General features: G+C 39.9%; 1 protein-coding gene across 3 annotated transcripts in view; it reads right to left on the reverse strand.

Annotated features, from left to right (window-relative positions):
• Positions 1-18062, reverse strand: part of GUCY2F (guanylate cyclase 2F, retinal) — a 102699-nt gene that overhangs the window by 80077 nt on the left and 4560 nt on the right. For all 3 annotated transcript variants that reach the window (XM_058712845.1, XM_058712848.1, XM_058712847.1), the window contains exon 2: positions 11226-11527. In XM_058712845.1, coding sequence (XP_058568828.1) covers positions 11226-11527 — 302 coding nt within the window. The remainder of the gene's footprint in view (positions 1-11225; positions 11528-18062) is intronic.

The raw sequence follows: 18062 nt of genomic DNA on the forward strand, positions 1-18062 counted from the left end.
AGGCACCAAGTACTATAGAATTTGGAGTGAGGCAGAGCTCTAAAGGAGGGATAGCTGTGTGAATAGCTGTATAAGGAGTAGTTCGACATCCACCATCCCCACTTCTATTGAGGAAAGCCAGATTCCTGCAGGAAACAGGTTAAATTGATTCAGAGCAGCTCCAGAACTGGGACACTTACTCCAAAGGAAGGTAGACATTACATGGGCCACCAAAAGGAATGATAAAGTTAATGTCTTTATACTTAATAATGAGAGTCCCAGTCTCCTTCCCCTAACATGACTCCTAGAATAGAGACAGCCAGGATTATGACTCCCAAGGTGACTGGAGTATTCTTCTGTGAAAAAAAGTGTACCCCAAGAGGCAAGATCTACGTATATTGACAAACAACCCCAGCTGGGTAGCCAATTTCCCTACGCTGAAGCCCATTGGCCAACAAACATGTGATGTACATACAACTTCAAATCTGTTGTTTAGAGCTTCAATATTTTTTAAATCTTTTTCAATGTTTATTAATTTTTGAGAGGGAGAGAGAGAGAGAAACAGAGCTTGAGCAGGGGAGGGTCAGAGAGAGAGAAAGACAAAGAATCTGAAGCAGGCTCCAGGCTCTAAGCTGTCAGCACAGAGCCCGACATGGGGCTCAAACACATGAAGCAAGATCATGACCTGAGCTGAAGTCGGACACTCAACTGACTGAGCCACCGAGGTGCCCCAAGCATGTTTGTAAAATATAAAAATTTAAGTATCACTGCTTTTAAAAATAATTATAAAAGTCATTGCTTATTAAGAGTTTTGAAGACACGGTCAATAAAGAAACAAGGCCCTAAATGATACATTGGATCAGATGGACTTGACAGATATATTTAGAACTCTGCATACCAAAGCAACAGAATATACTTTCTTCTCGAGTGCACATGGAACATTCTCCAAGATAGATCATATACTGGGTCACAAAACAGCCCTTCATAAGTATACAAGAATTGAAATTATACCATGCATACTTTCAGACCACAATGCTATGAAGCTTGAAATCAACCACAGGAAAAAGTCTGGAAAACCTCCAAAAGCATGGAGGCTAAAGAACACCCTACTAAGGAATGAATGGGTCAACCAGGCAATTAGAGAAGAAATTAAAAAATATATGGAAACAAATGAAAATGAGAATACAACAATCCAAACGCTTTGGGATGCAGCAAAGGCAGTCCTGAGAGGAAAATACATTGCAATCCAGGCCTATCTCAAGAAACAAGAAAAATCCCAAATACAAAATCTAACAGCACACCTAAAGGAAATAGAAGCAGAACAGCAAAGACAGCCTAAACCCAGCAGAAGAAGAGAAATAATAAAGATCAGAGCAGAAATAAACAATATAGAATGTAAAAAAACTATAGAGCAGATCAACAAAACCAAGAGTTGGTTTTTTGAAAAAATAAACAAAATTGACAAACCTCTAGCCAGGCTTCTCAAAAAGAAAAGGGAGATGACCCAAATAGATAAAATCATGAATGAAAATGGAATTACTACAACCAATCCCTCAGAGATACAAACAATTACCAGGGAATACTATGAAAAATTATATGCCATCAGACTGGACAACCTGGAAGAAATGGACAAATTCCTAAACACCCACACGCTTCCAAAACTCAATCAGGAGGAAATAAAAAGCTTGAACAGACCCATAACCAGCGAAGAAATTGAATCAGCCATCAAAAATCTCCCAACAAATAAGAGTCCAGGACCAGATGGCTTCCCAGGGGAGTTCTACCAGACGTTGAAAGCAGAGATAATACCTATCCTTCTCAAGCTATTCCAAGAAATAGAAAGGGAAGGAAAACTTCCAGACTCATTCTAGGAAGCCAGTATTACTTTGATTCCTAAACCAGACAGAGACCCAGTAAAAAAAGAGAACTACAGGCCAATATCCCTGATGAATATGGATGCAAAAATTCTCAATAAGATACTAGCAAATCGAATTCAGCAGCATATAAAAAGAATTATTCAGCATGATCAAGTGGGATTCATTCCTGGGATGCAGGGCTGGTTCAACATTCGCAAATCAATCAACATGATACATCACATTAATAAAAGAAAAGAACCATATGATCCTGTCAATCGATGCAGAAAAGGCCTTTGACAAAATCCAGCACCCTTTCTTAATAAAAACCCTTGAGGGGCGCCTGGGTGGCGCAGTCGGTTAAGCGTCCGACTTCAGCCAGGTCACGATCTCGCGGTCCGTGAGTTCGAGCCCCGCGTCAGGCTCTGGGCTGATGGCTCGGAGCCTGGAGCCCGTTTCCGATTCTGTGTCTTCCTCTCTCTCTGACCCTCCCCCGTTCATGCTCTGTCTCTCTCTGTCCCCCCAAAAAAAATAATAAAAAAAATAAAAAAAATAAAAAAACCCTTGAGAAAGTCGGGATAGAAGGAACATACTTACACATCATAAAAGCCATTTATGAAAAGCCCACAGCTAACATCATCCTCAATGGGGAAAAACTGAGAGCTTTTTCCCTGAGATCAGGAACACGACAGGGATGCCCACTCTCACCGCTGTTTTTTAACATAGTGTTGGAAGTCCTAGCATCAGCAATCAGACAACAAAAGGAAATCAAAGGCATCAAAATTGGCAAAGATGAAGTCAAGCTTTCGCTTTTTGCAGATGACATGATACTATACATGGAAAATCCGATAGACTCCACCAAAAGTCTGCTAGAACTGGTACATGAATTCAGCAAAGTTGCAGGATACAAAATCAATGTACAGAAATCAGTTGCATTCTTATACACCAACAATGAAACAACAGAAAGACAAATAAAGAAACTGATCCCATTCACAATTGCACCAAGAAGCATAAAATACCTAGGAATAAATCTAACCAAAGATGTAAAAGATCTGTATGCTGAAAACTATAGAAAGCTTATGCAGGTAATTGAAGAAGATATAAAGAAATGGAAAGACATTCCCTGCTCATGGATTGGAAGAATAAATATTGTCAAAATGTCAATACTACTCAAAGCTATCTACACATTCAATGCAATCCCAATCAAAATTGCACGAGCATTCTTCTCGAAACTAGAACAAGCAATCCTAAAATTCATATGGAACCACAAAAGGCCCCGAATAGCCAAAGTAATTTTGAAGAAGAAGACCAAAGCAGGAGGCATCACAATCCCAGACTTTAGCCTCTACTACAAAGCTGTCATCATCAAGACAGCATGGTATTGGCACAAAAACAGACACATAGACCAATGGAATAGAATAGAAACCCCAGAACTAGACCCACAAACGTATGGCCAACTCATCTTTGACAAAGCAGGAAAGAATATCCAATGGAAAAAAGACAGTCTCTTTAACAAGTGGTGCTGGGAGAACTGGACAGCAACATGCAGAAGGTTGAAACTAGACCACTTTCTCACACCATTCACAAAAATAAACTCAAAATGGATAAAGGACCTGAATGTGAGACAGGAAACCATCAAAACCCTAGAGGAGAAAGCAGGAAAAGACCTCTCTGACCTCAGCCGTAGCAATCTCTTACTCGACACATCCCCAAACGCAAGGGAATTAAAAGCAAAAATGAATTACTGGGACCTTATGAAGATAAAAAGCTTCTGCACAGCAAAGGAAACAACCAACAAAACTAAAAGGCAACCAACGGAATGGGAAAAGATATTTGCAAATGACATATCGGACAAAGGGCTAGTATCCAAAATCTATAAAGAGCTCACCAAACTCCACACCTGAAAAACAAATAACCCAGTGAAGAAATGGGCAGAAAACATGAATAGACACTTCTCTAGAGAAGACATCCGGATGGCCAACAGGCACATGAAAAGATGTTCAACGTCGCTCCTCATCAGGGAAATACAAATCAAAACCACACTCAGATATCACCTCAACGCCAGTCAGAGTGGCCAAAATGAACAAATCAGGAGACTACAGATGCCGGAGAGGATGTGGAGAAACGGGAACCCTCTTGCACTGTTGGTGGGAATGCAAATTGGTGCAGCCGCTCTGGAAAACAGTGTGGAGGTTCCTCAAAAAATTAAAAATAGACCTACCCTATGACCCAGCAATAGCACTGCTAAGAATTTACCCAAGGGATACAGGCGTACTGATGCATAGGGGCACTTGTACCCCAATGTTTATAGCAGCACTCTCAACAATAGCCAAATTATGGAAAGAGCCTAAATGTCCATCAACTGATGAATGGATAAAGAAATTGTGGTTTATATACACAATGGAGTACTACGTGGCAATGAGAAAGAACGAAATATGGCCCTTTGTAGCAACGTGGATGGAACTAGAGAGTGTGATGCTAAGTGAAATAAGCCATACAGAGAAAGACAGATACCATATGGTTTCACTCTTATGTGGATCCTGAGAAACTTAACAGAAACCCATGGGGGAGGGGAAGGAAAAAAAAAAAGAGGTTAGAGTGGGAGAGAACCAAAGCATAAGAGACTGTTAAAAACTGAGAACAAACTGAGGGTTGATGGGAGGTGGGAGGGAGGGGAGGGTGGGTGATGGGTATTGAGGAGGGCTCCTTTTGGAATGAGCACTGGGTGTTATATGGAAACCAATTTGACAATAAATTTCATATATTGAAAAAAAAAAGAGTTTTGAAGATCTGAAGTGCTTCTGGAATTCTAAAGGATAATGTGACATTCAGGAGAAGTAGAGATCTCTTTCCAAGAACTGCCACCATGTGGCAAATAAGGATCAAGAGGCTAGAAGTAGACACCATATCTTTGCTTAGAATTTGTTAAGAAGGCACCTAGCTTCATAACCAGATAAAGAGACTACCATACTCCTGTCAGAGTTTTCACCCAGTCTTCTTCCACTTGTTGGTTTTTAGGTGGCAAAAAGCAAGCATTCAAGTAGAAATGTGTTGTCTTTCCCCTGCAGTGTTTGGAACACAATGTTACCCATCATATGGCCCAAAGGAAGCCCTTTCTGGTGCTAAAGCCTACTTGGGTAGGAAGGCTGAGTTTGACACTGGCAGCTTGCCTGCTTTCTGAGAGCACAACCCAGGCGCCCCTAGAGCTTCATTCTTAAATATGGACAGCCAAGATCACCAGAGAATTAAGGAAAGCTTCCAACATGAAATAGAAAGACCAAAACAAAGAAGCATGAAAAATTAGAAGTGAAGAAAAACACAGAGAACAGGAAAAAAAACTTCAAAGAAAGTACAATGAATATCTGCCAAGAAATAAGACAAAATACTATATTTACAAAACAAAAGCAGGATGCCATGAAAATAGAATAATCAATCAACAAGAATCAACGTTTGGAAATTAATAGGTTGATAGCAAAAGTTTTTTTTTTTTAATCAGCAAAAGAGAACACAAAGTTGAGGCACTCTTTTAAGAAGAATAACTAATAACAAAACAATGGATGATACAAGAGCAATAATCAGACAATTAAAAAATCAACCCAGACAATCTTATAAATAACTAATAGTGTTTCCAGAGAGAACAAAGACAATGTTGTTAAGGAAATTATCAAATAAATAATATACAAAAATTTCTCATGTGGAATGAGATTTAAAGGCCCCACAATAGATATTGCATAATATATGTCAAAGATCCAAATATCATCATGAAATTTCATAACATCAGGAATAAAGAGATAATCTTTAAAGCTTCTGGGTGAGATGGGGAGGAGCGAAAACAGGTTGCATCAAAGATTCAGTAATAACAATGGCATTGGAGTTGTCAATGCCAACAACGGAAATTAGAAGACAAAGTGCCATGTCTTTAAAGTGCTAAAGGATAATGATTTATTTTATTTTATTTATTTATTTAAAGTAATCTCTACCCCCAATGAGAGGCTCAAACTCATGACCCCAAGGTCAAGAGTCACATGCTCCTCCAACTGAGCCAGCCAGGCACCCCAGGGAAAATGATTTTTTTAACCTAGATTTATATACTCAAACTATCAATTAATAATGAGGTTGAGGGGCGCCTGGGTGGCGCAGTCGGTTAAGCGTCCGACTTCAGCCAGGTCACGATCTCGCGGTCCGTGAGTTCGAGCCCCGCGTCAGGCTCTGGGCTGATGGCTCGGAGCCTGGAGCCTGTTTCCGATTCTGTGTCTCCCTCTCTCTCTGCCCCTCCCCCGTTCATGCTCTGTCTCTCTCTGTCCCAAAAATAAATTAAAAACGTTGAAAAAAAATTTTTTTTTTAAATAAAATAAAATAATGAGGTTGGAATCATGACTTTCAGGCATGCAAAATTTCAAAAATTTACCTTCTGTGTACCTTCCTCACTAGAGAATGTGCTCCACCAAAACAAGAGAGTAAACAACAAAAAAAAGGGAGTCCCAAGATTCATGAAATAGTGGTGCAGTACAGAAAGAAAGGAGAAAGGGACCTTCCAGGGTGATGAAAAGGGAGATCTTAGCATAATAGTTGTACAGAAGTTTTAGGGAGCAGTAAGTTTAGATCAGAACAGGAAGACAGAGAGCCTCAGAAAAAACAAATAAAATTGATAAGAGGTTTTACGATGTATAAAATTTGTTCTGCAAGAATTCTACAGCTTTATCAGCCAGTGTGGAAAGACTTTGAAATTCAAATTAAGGTAAACAAATTTAAGAATAAAGCAATTATTAACCCCAGTAAAAATCAAAAGTTACATGTGAAATGAATGATTACCTAGTATACTACATGGATCAGCAATGAATGATACTTCGATAGGTATAATATTAGAAATACCAAATAGGAATTTAACTAAAAATTGTGACAGAATTATATTGAAAGTTCGAAGGAGGGTAAGGAAGTATATAAGAGCTAAAAATCCTCAACTGTAACAGAAAGTCAACAACCCAGAGGTAAATACCAGAATAAAGAGCTAAAAGACAAGAAAGTGGTTGTTCCTGATGAAAGGTGGGAGGGAGGCCTAGGGACTGCTTCGTTGTTGACACAAACTTTTTAGGATTTCTTGACCTTTAAAACTATGTGCACATACCACTTTGACAGTCTTTGTTTTTACTTTTTGAAGGAGTAAAGGCATAAATTAAAGAGATTGCAAACCTGCTATAGGCAATATAGCCCATCCATAGAAATTTCAATTCCACTGGAAGTTATTGGCAAGAGAGAAATACAGCCATGTTTTTCATATATTTGTTTATTCATTTCCTGTCTCTTTCACAAGAATTTAAGCCCCCTAAGATCAGGAACAAGTGATGGGCTAGTAAATGTTTAACTCTATGAGAAGGAAAAAAATACTCTTGTATCATTTACTGATTTCTGTGGTGTAAATATTCCCAGTGCCTGATTTCTAGCTATCAACATGATGTCACTAAACAGAGAATTGGGAAAAGATGCACAAAGTCAGCTTTTGTAAACGGGCTCCAACACACCGCGAACAAAAATCTTGCTTACTATTCTATCTGGAGTTCAACATAGTGCATGACATGGCAGGTGCCCAGTAAATAATTGTTGATCTGTTGAGTGAACACAGGAAAAATAACAGGAGCCAGGGACAAGCAAGCAATGAACTACATAATTTGATCTAAGAAAATTGAAAGCAAAAATCATCTCGAAAGCTGAGAATATTGAGAAGGAGCTCAAGTCAGATTATAACTTGTATAATAAATCACCATGAATTAATAAGGTCATTCTGGCCCCAGGGAAGAAAAAGTGGAAAGGAAGGTAGCTGTGAGCCAGACATTTAGATAGTTACTTTACAAGTGTGACTTTGTTTAATCTTTGCGATAATCTTAGAAGATGTAGATCACTAACCCATTTTACAGATGGGAAAACTGAGACTCAAAAAAGTGTAAGTAATTTGCCCAAGGACACACAGCTAGCAGGAATGAGAGCTGGGATTCAAACACATGTTTGTCTAACTCCTTATCATATGCTCTTTCTGCTATACCAGCTGCCTTCAAAAATTTAGGAAAATAATTGAAGGAAGAGGAGGTTTTGTTTATCAGAAATGTGAAGATATTGGCTCATCCTTCTATCAATCTTTGGTTATGAAGGTATAGCATAGGCACCTGCAAAGTGGGGGTGGAAACGCATCCAAAACAATCTGTTTGATAAGATCTAGATTCAAAACAAGCTGTTTTATAAGATCTAGATTCTTTGTTTTAGCTCTCTTTATTTTCTTGTGTAAAGCAGAGTAGAGGCTGCCTAGCAACCAAGATAATGGTGTCTCTTTTTTGGCCTTAATTATCTTATGCTTTCCACAAGCTCAAAGATATTGGATCAAATATTAAGAGAAGAAGATCTGAGTTTTTGTATCAAAATATCTGTTCATATACATGCACAATGCACACACACACACATACACACACACACCTTTCGCCTTCCCTCAATTTTGTGATTAAATTAAAAAGACAGTCTGTATCTATGTGGTGCTATACCATTGGCTAAAAAGTGTAAAAATTCACCATTTCAGGGCACCTGGGTGGCTCAGTCGGTTAAGCATCTGACTTTGGCTTAGGTCATGATCTCATAGTTCTTGAGTTCAAGCCCCACGTTGGGGTCTGTGCTGACAGCTCAGAGCCTGGAGCCTGCTTCACATTCTGTGTCTCCCTCTCTCTGCCCCCCGCTTGCTCTCTCTTTCTCTCTCTCTTCTCTCTCAAAAATATCAGTCAGAGAAAGAAAAATATCATATGACTTCACTCATATGAGGATTTTAAGAAACAAAACAGATGAACATAAGGGAAGGGATACAAAAATAATATAAAAACGGGGAGGGGGACAAAATATAAGAGACTCTTAAATATGGAGAACAAACAGAGGGTTACTGGAGGGGTTGTGGGAGGGGAGATGGGCTAAATAGGTAAGGGGCATTAAGGAATCTACTCCTGAAATCATTGTTGCACTATATGCTAACTTGTATGTAAATTTTAAAAAAATAAAATTTTTAAAAAATGGGAATAAATAAATAAATAAATAAATAAAACATTTTTAAAAATTAAGAAAAAAATTCACCATCTCTTTGCTTGTTGATAAATATACCAAACAAATGGTTTAGACAACCATTCTTAGCAATTTGAGGGATTCTTGCAATTCTTGACCAAACTGACCATTTGTTTTTAAATACATGTGTCTCCTAAAAGAAATATTTATTATAAACTTATCAGTAGCAATAAAGTTGAAAATCAGTACTGTTAATATCTCTACTACTTTTTTTTATTAGAACAAAAATTGGCAACATCTTTGTTATCAATACTTAAACTAAACCTAAATTTTATCTAAATCATTTGTTCAGAGAGACAAGCAGCCCACAGGATAAAGAAAAGGGGTGGATAAAAAGGAGAATATCATGGAGAATGTGAGTGTTAGACACAATCAAATGCCTACCTGACAGCCTTCTTCCCTGCTAACAGAATCTCAATTCTGTTCAGATTTTTCTGGCAGCCATAGGGTCAATCATGATGGTCTTGTTCCTCTTTCTAAATAATTGACTTAGGTATGCATATGAGGCATGAATATGATCAGGAAAGTATGGAGAGAAGTCTGCATGAGGAGCTTCTGGGAAAGATTTCCTCACTCTTAGAAAGAGGCACAAGAAAGGAACATTCCCCATTTTTATCTGTAGACAGTTCCACCTATAATAAGTGATGTCTGGAACTATGGCAGCCATCATGGGACCATGAGACCAACCAAATCATGATGTCAAGATAGCACAGAGGAAGGATGAGTAGAGACTGGTTCATTGATAACATCATTGAGCTGATGAATTAACTGACTCTTGATCTCCCATAGATTCAAATTTTGAAAAAATATATTACTGGCCATTTTGTGTTGAACAGTCTATTTCTTGCAGCCAGAGGCTTTGTAACTGATACAGTATGCTAGCTGATGCTAGAACTTTTAATCCTACTTATGTTTTCTTCTAAATACCTCTGAAAATAACTACCTTCTCTTACATCTGGCCTCCAACCTATAACAACCCCCTCTGTATTTTTTCAAATCTAAGTGATAGCTTTGGCCTCCCCATCTTCTCATATTCCTTGTCTTCTTTGTATGTTTCTTCTTTGTTTTTGTCTTTGCTCCCCATTCCTTTATCTTTCTTCCCCTGTCCACTTCCTTTTTTTATTTTGAGATTTTAAGTTTATTTATTTATTTTGAGAGAGATATCACACACAAGCAGTGGAGGGGCCAAGAGAGAGGGGGAGAGAGAGAGAGAGAGAGAGAGAGTATCTCAAGCAGACTCTGTGCTGTCAGAACCCAACGAGGGGCTTGAATTCATGAACCATGAGATCATGACCTGAGCCAAAACCAAGAGTCAGATGCTTAACTGACTGAGCCACCCAGGCACCCCAGTCCCCTCTCCACTTCTTTACCTTCTTCTAGCTCTTAAGTGTTTGTGATTTGAACATGAAATATGTTTATACATATATTCATTTATACATGTGTAAATATTATGTCTTGCATATTAGAAAGGAGGAATTCTTCCCCACTCCAAATAATTCCTTTCATACAGAGATAGCTCTGCTGGAAAAAAAAACAAGACAAAACAAAAAACAAAAAAACACCTGACCTCTCTTTAACCCTTACTCATTCCTTCCCACAAAGGAGGAGTGACTTAATCTGACTGGCTAATTTGAAAGAAGAACTAAGCATGTGTAGCCCAGCCTGTCCTAATTTCTTTCTCTTGGGAGCCAGCTACCTATAGGAAACACTCCACCATGCTCCTCCAGGCTGTACATTTTACAGAAAGCATGCCCTCGTGGTGCAGGAATATGTGGTGGTCCTGCAATGCTGGTGACTAGATGGAAAAGTCTGGGTAATCCTCAGATTCTGTATTGGGAAGCTCAAATTCTTCCAAGGAGACAGAAGCCATATTCTCAAATACCAGTTCTATCAGTAATAAACTTAATACAGTCTCATTATACCAGCTGTCTTGTCTTACTTTGAATAGATTCAAAACTATTCAAAATAGTTGAACTTGGGTCAGAAATAAGACTTCTTCTCTCTAGCCCCCTTGAACAGCACTAGTATATATGAAAGCTTTGTTTCCCTGTTTTGAAGTATATTTTCTTTATTCTTCATAGTTGCATGCTGTCATTGTGGGCGGTGTGACAATAAAAAATATTCTCCAGCATTGTGTCTTTGTTTTATAAATGTTTTCTGCAAACAAAAGATGTTTTTAATTTGTGTGTGGCTGCTTGTTCTTGATGGAGCTTCCTATGGAATAGAGGCTCTTGATAGAAACAATATTTACCTTCCCGATTTTTGAGGGCCTCTGCTTATGATAACTTGTGAATCTGCACTTACTTGATCTGAGTCCAGCTTCTCAGGAACTTCACGTGTAGCTGCTGCCTCAGTATAGGCTTGGTAGAAGGTCTTTTCTTGGGACTCCACTGTAATGGTCAACACAGCATCATAGGCTTCCCGGAGTTTTGGGTTGTTCCTCAGGACCTGGTAGGGTGTATGCTTATAAGGTAAACTGTAGAGCAGGGCATCATAAGGAACAAAGACATAGGTTCCATCAGTCATTTTCAGATCATGAGCCCATTCCAAGAGATGCATCTGAGTCTCTCCCCCAATCAAGGCCGAATGCATACACATGATGATTACTGAAACCAACAAAGCAGGGAGGTTATGGCAGTAATAGGTTAGTAAAATACACTTCCAAAAACCACAGACCAGGGGAAATAAATAAATGTGTTACAACCAATTGCTAAATTATTTTTATTGTATGCCGCTAAGATGATCAAGATGTTGAAGCCCTGAGCTAAGGCTTTGTTCAGGGACTCTGGATTAGGCATAGGGACAACACAGATATGTCTACAGCCTGCAGAGCCCACTACTAGACAGGAACAAGAACAACTATAGCAAATGAGAGGTAGCATAATGAAGAGGCTATGGGATCGGAAGACTCAGGCTTATACCTTAACATCACTAGTTATTGTTAGCTGTCTACCCTTAGCTAAATCGCTTTACCTCTCTACCTGCCTCATTTATAAAATGGAGATCAAAAATATGAACTTTATGGGGTGGTAGTGATGATTGAAGGAGCAATTCATATAATGGGCTTGGCACATGACACTCAAAAAATCACAGCTATTATTATACCTAAGAATAAGAAGGCTAGAGGGAGAGGATAGGAGAGACTCTCATAGCCACTGTTGCTGTTTATTGCCCAGCTCTGGCAAACATACATTCCAATAGATTTTGCACAACTGTTTCCACCCTTACCATGGCCAGTGTAGGCAGTGAATGGCACTAACTCACACTCTCCTGTAAATGATAATAATATTGTGGGTGATAGGCTCAAGTTTTAAAAATCTAACTTCCCTATAATTGGAATTACTTTGCACTCTTCTTTAACTCTCCCCTGACTTATGAAGCTATGTTGTTTGGCAGAGCTATGCTAGAATAGAGTGGATTAGAGGCGGCCACGGTTGAAGAATGGCAAGCAAGATCATGAGATTGAAAGTCTTCTATCCAATTTCGCCCTTGGCATGCTAAATGAGTTTAGTTTAAGCCCACTTGTGCTTCAGTGCGCACATCTTTAAAATGCAGAGTCCAAAGCATTTCACAGGTGCGTTGAGTAGTTTAATTAGATAATGCCTGGCAAGTATTCGGAGCTCTTTGCAGAAAGGCCAAGGTCCTATTGCTATTGGTAAATATTAATTATACGTGCTTACACGGAACCTTTAATCTCAGGAACTGAGTATGCTTAACTACATTCAGTGACTGGTTTTTTGGCATTTATATATTTCATCATCTATTTTCAGAAATCTTTTTTACACTGGTTAAATACCCCCAGAAATTTTCCCGTTTGACCTACAGCTGATACCTTTCAGTGTTTTAAGGTGTAACTAGCAAGTTATGAAGATGATTTAAATCACACACACACCCACACAAACACACAGAGTAACCTGAGTTTTCAAATGACCATTAGTTCCCTCAATATAATGGCCCTAAGAGGTTTTACGTGTATTATGATGCTCACATCTTCCTTCCAATACTCTGGGATATCTTTGGAGCGAGTTCATGAGCCACGCTAGGAATTCAGCCTCCTTCATTCATAATCACACGTTGCATAATGGGGAAATGGAGTGCGAGACAGGCTTGACAAGGCAAGAGCTGGATTTAGAAGGACAAACTAGAACCAAAGACATCTAACTCCCTAAATTTGGCTACACCATTGAATGTGAATCCGTTTGGTCAGATTAGTCCACTAACAAGCCCATTGAGGAGGGAGGATGAGTTAAGTGAGGCCCTTTAAGTAGTTGGCCAGTTCATCCTCCAGTACCTTAGCAAGTTACTCAGTATTGGCATCTTTCTTCTACAAAAACAGAGATTAGGTGACTTGGCCAAGATTACCCAAAAGAGATAAAATTTCATTTGCTGTATTTCAAAGAATATTAACATTACTTCACTAGATGGAATGTGTTAAATGGAATTAAGTGACTTGTTTTGGTTGAAATACAGCAAATACTATAACCAACACTACGTGCACTGGGTGCTGTGGTGTACCACCCAGATGCACCCTTCATGACTGAAGCACTGGTTCTCCTAGCTGCTGGGGGTGGGGGTTAGAAGATGATAGCTAACATCTCTCTGAGAATTGCCCTCAGCTGATGAGAGACACCTCTCACAAGGTCACACCTTCTCAGAAGTGTGCTAGAGCTGGCTTGTGCTAGTTCCCAAGAGGCTGTGGTTAAATTTTGGGGGGTTTTGTGCACCAGTTAGTTTCAGACTGGTAGCTTGAAATTGAGTGATTATGGAAATCAGTCCATGGAAATCAGCAAATGTTACCAATCAGGACTATTTTCCCCCTGACAAGCTGGCTGTCAAACTATTATTATCACATTGTACCCCTCTCTCTGCATCAGCCTGTATCCAATGACTGGTCAACATGGGGGCATAGAGGCTAAGACTCCCTCCTCATCTCAATTCTGGACAACTCTGAAGGGCCATCCCAGCTCCAGAGTTCCCACTGGGACTGGCTGAGGCCTTTGTTGTGATGACATGACCATTTGGTTCCTCTCTCTGCCTCATTCTACTGCTTTCTCTTCCTCACAAATGTTGTTCTTGAAAGCATTCCCACAATAAGCTTCCTGCACACAAATCTCCATCTGACAGAATTTTTTTCCAGGACACTGGCTTGTCACACTGGTGGAGAGCCCCATTGTACTCTGAACTGACTTCTATCATGGCACTTACAAGATTTATTGCCCTTATTTATTTATGTCAACCTCTACTATGAAACTGTGAGCTCCTTGAGGTCAAGGACTGTGTCTTATTTATCTCTGTATCCCAGTACATATGATGAACCCAAAGAACATTGTTTAAATGAACACCTGAAAAATTCAGAAAGGTTGTACCCTTGGATATCATTTGTGGGTTCCTTGAGGTGTGAGGCATGGACATATTTGGATTGTTAGTATGGAGGAAGGATTTGAAGTGATATTTGCTGGGCAGATAAATTCTACCATACTTGTCCTTAATGCTTAGAGTCATTAACTATGCTTAAGACCTTACCCTCTACCTTAATCTCTTGTGATTTTTTTTTCCATAGGCACACTAAGGACACTTCAGACAAAGAGTCAGAATTTTTATAGCTGGAAAGACTCTTTGAGACCTACTACTTCCTCTTATTCCCCCATTATTTTCCAGAGGAGAAAATGGAAGCCTTGAGAAGGTATGATCACAGGCTCCTCCATTTGTTGCATGGCAAGACCTTGCCATTGAACATGACTAAAGTAGAAAGCATCAATACTGAATTGAAACAACAGCAATTTAATTTAATGGATTGAGTGCTTTGTGAAAGGGATTTGTGGATGCATCTGTTCTACATGATGGTTTTACTAAATAGTTTTATTATCTCAAAATTACATTCATTAAAATGGGGTTTTACCTGTAAGTTGTTGTCAGGAAATGATTAGTAGACAGAAACCTTAAATCCTAGACAAGGCCTGGGTCAATGAGTGATCACTGAATAATGCTAATTTGTAAGTTTCCATCCTGATTGTTAACAGTCAGCCACTCGATAGCCAACACAAGGACCAGGAGATACATCCACCTGAGATACCATCTCACTAGGATATGATCTTAGCACTTTCTCTGAGCTTCCTGAGCCCCACTCAAGCCATCTAGCAGCTATGGGACCCCTGTGTGACTCAACTGGTTAAGCGTCCAACTCTTGATTTTGGGTCAGGTCCTGATCTCACGATTTGTGAGATCAAGCCCTGCATCGGGCTGTGCACTGACAGCATGGAGCCTGCATGAGATTTTCCCTCTCCCTCTCTCTCTGCCCCTCCTTCCCCCAGTGTGCACATGCGCTTGCTCTCTCTCTCTCTCTCTCTCTCTCTCTCTCTCTCTCTCCCTCTCTGTCTTTCTCCCTGTCAAAATAAATAGACATTTTTTAGAAAGACATCCAGCAGCTATGTCTTCATACGGTAGTATCCATTATGGCAGGCTGTCCAGGATCAATCATCTCTTTCACCTTCAACACTAGCAGAAAGAAACGTTATGAAACTCCAGGAAAAGCCAATTACTAAGTTGCTCAACTCCTCCTTTTGAGTAAGGAAATTGAAATTCTCATATTGAAATATTCTGTATGATATTTCCTTGAGATAGAGGATCTGTGTTTCTCAAAAGGCAACTTTCACTTTTTTTGTTTCTCACAGATTACTGGCTATAGAGTCCTTAGTGGAGGAAACTGGGCGCACTCTCATACCTTGTGAAATGGAAATGGTTCTACTAGCTAGCGCTGAAGAAGTCCTTAGGAATCATATTCACATTGTGACCCTGCAGTATTGCTCCCAATCCACAGAAACACCCCACCAGTTCAACGGTTCTTTATCTTCATTTTAGTCCTTTTGTGACATTTCCCATTACTGACATTTATTTTAACCTATTTCGTTTTAACAAATGTTGAGAGAGGGGGAAGCATGCTCTGCGATTTATCCCAAGTCTCACATTCCCCCAGGAGTCAGCCATCTGGCCATACAGTGAAAGAAGTACATTCAGACCCTCTTCCTCTCCGCTTTCTTCCAAGGCCAGTCTATAAAATGGATCCATAAGAAGAGCATAGGAGGCTCTGGAATCTGCAGGTTTCCCAGTTCTGCCCCCCCACCCAATGTGATTCAGTGCAGGAGGCCTTGAAAGCACAACTTAAGAACACTGCACTAGGCAATGTGTGACCGTTTGTATCAGCTGAGGACACCCACCCACACGCATTTTTGTCTCTAAGTCCACAGACCACCACTTAAGTACCTGCCACCAGTGTTGAACCGGTGCAAGAAGCTCTGCATGATGGGAGACACATATTACCTTTAATGGCCATTCCACCCACATCAGATCATGTTTTCTCATACCCAATAAAACCCTGCACATTGCCGCACAGCTTGAGATAAGTTGTTAATATTTTTCCACACCTTGCAACATATGTTTTCTGCAACGTTTTCAAACTGCTGTCCAGATAAGGCCTCTTAAATGTTGGAAACCTCTTTACAGATTTCCTCTTGTGCTGGGTCTTCAATCATTTTATCTGATATTGGGCCCATTCATGAAAGCAGGTTGTCCTTTTACCATTTACATTTACTTACATTTATCTATACCAAATCCTATACCAAATTCCCTAACAACAGTAAGGTTCTTGGCCATAGTATTAGCAGCATCACTGTTCTTATTAGTGTAGGAAAATCAGGCCAACACCTGCTACCTTGAGGCACTTTAAGGAATTTCATCAGTGAGCCCAAAAATTAAGAAAGAAAAATGGAAGAGCTGAATTGTACACCCTCCATGGTACCCAGGATCTCAAGTGAGTATGCTTTTGGGACATACCTCAAGGAGACAGGAGGCAATATAGTGTAAGTCTTTCATGAGACCCGTGTTTCTCAAAGAATGATCCCTGGACCAACAGCACTAGTACCACTGTGAACTGGCTAAAAATGCAAATTCTGGGGACCTTCCCGAGCTCTCCTTCCTGAATCAGCAACTCTGGAGAAGGAATCCTGCAATCCATGTTTTAATAAGCCCTCCAGGGGATTCTAGTAAACACCAAGGTTTGAGAGGCCTGCTTTAGACCAACCTGCTTGTATATGGCCTGGCTTTCCCATTCACTAGCTGTGTGACATTAAGCAAGTTACTTAACCTCTTTTGCCCTCTGAAGACTCATCCATAAAGTGTGTTCAATAATAGCCTTACTATATAGGGATGTTGCAAGAATTGAACGAGATGGTCTACACAAAGCTCTTACAAAATGACTAGCACACAAGAAACTCTCAGTAAATATTAACTATTACCCATGTTGCTATTCTTTTTTTGTCTTTTTTATGTACAATAATCTTCAATAGATGGGAAGAGGCTAGCCAGATCCCTGGCAGTAACACAGTAACAAGGTATTTAATTTTGGACAAAAAAGGGAAGACCACTCGGTGTCCTATTTACTAAATATCATATTGTAATGAAGCATTCCCAATTTGAAAGGATTTAAAGGAATCCCCAAGGGCTTGACAACCTGGTAAGCCCAAATTGAAAGGATTTCACAATCAGCCAGGCATTGATAGGCAAAAAGGTGAGGAGAGGAGAGGAGGGCTTGAAATAGCCATTTGAAAAGTTCTGTAAAGAGCTTTTTAGCGGGGCCTCCTGCTAGCCTTTGTGAGAATTAGCAAAAGCACCTCTTCTGGGAAATTGCCATGCAACAGGTGCTGTGCCCAGTGAGTGGACGGTCTTTTATGCCATTGGATCAAAACTTCCACCAGGGCTCGTGGTTTCAGTAGAGAAGGAACTGGATTTGGGCCCTCATGCCCACTCAGCTAGATCTTCTTGTGCAGGGCACAACCTACCTAACCGCGTACAGAAGCCCTGACTGTAAATCGAGGCCTTAGTCTTTGATTACGATCGATCTCTCCTATTTGACTTCATCAGAAACAAAGGTCATTGGTAATTGCTTTTGAAGCTTAAAAGAAATGAGCTGAAAATCTGGGAGAGGCTGAATCCTCCCTTCCCTGGGCCTTCATTTACCCCATTCTTTGTTGTTAATAATGCCTACACCTACCTACTTGTTATGTGAGACCCACAGGTGTTGTAAAACTTGAAAGGAAGTTCTGGGTAATCCTGAGGATGGAATGAGATCATCTATATGCAAATACC

This window comes from Neofelis nebulosa, chromosome X (genome assembly GCF_028018385.1).
Source record: "Neofelis nebulosa isolate mNeoNeb1 chromosome X, mNeoNeb1.pri, whole genome shotgun sequence".
NCBI classification, from domain to species: Eukaryota; Metazoa; Chordata; class Mammalia; order Carnivora; family Felidae; genus Neofelis; species Neofelis nebulosa.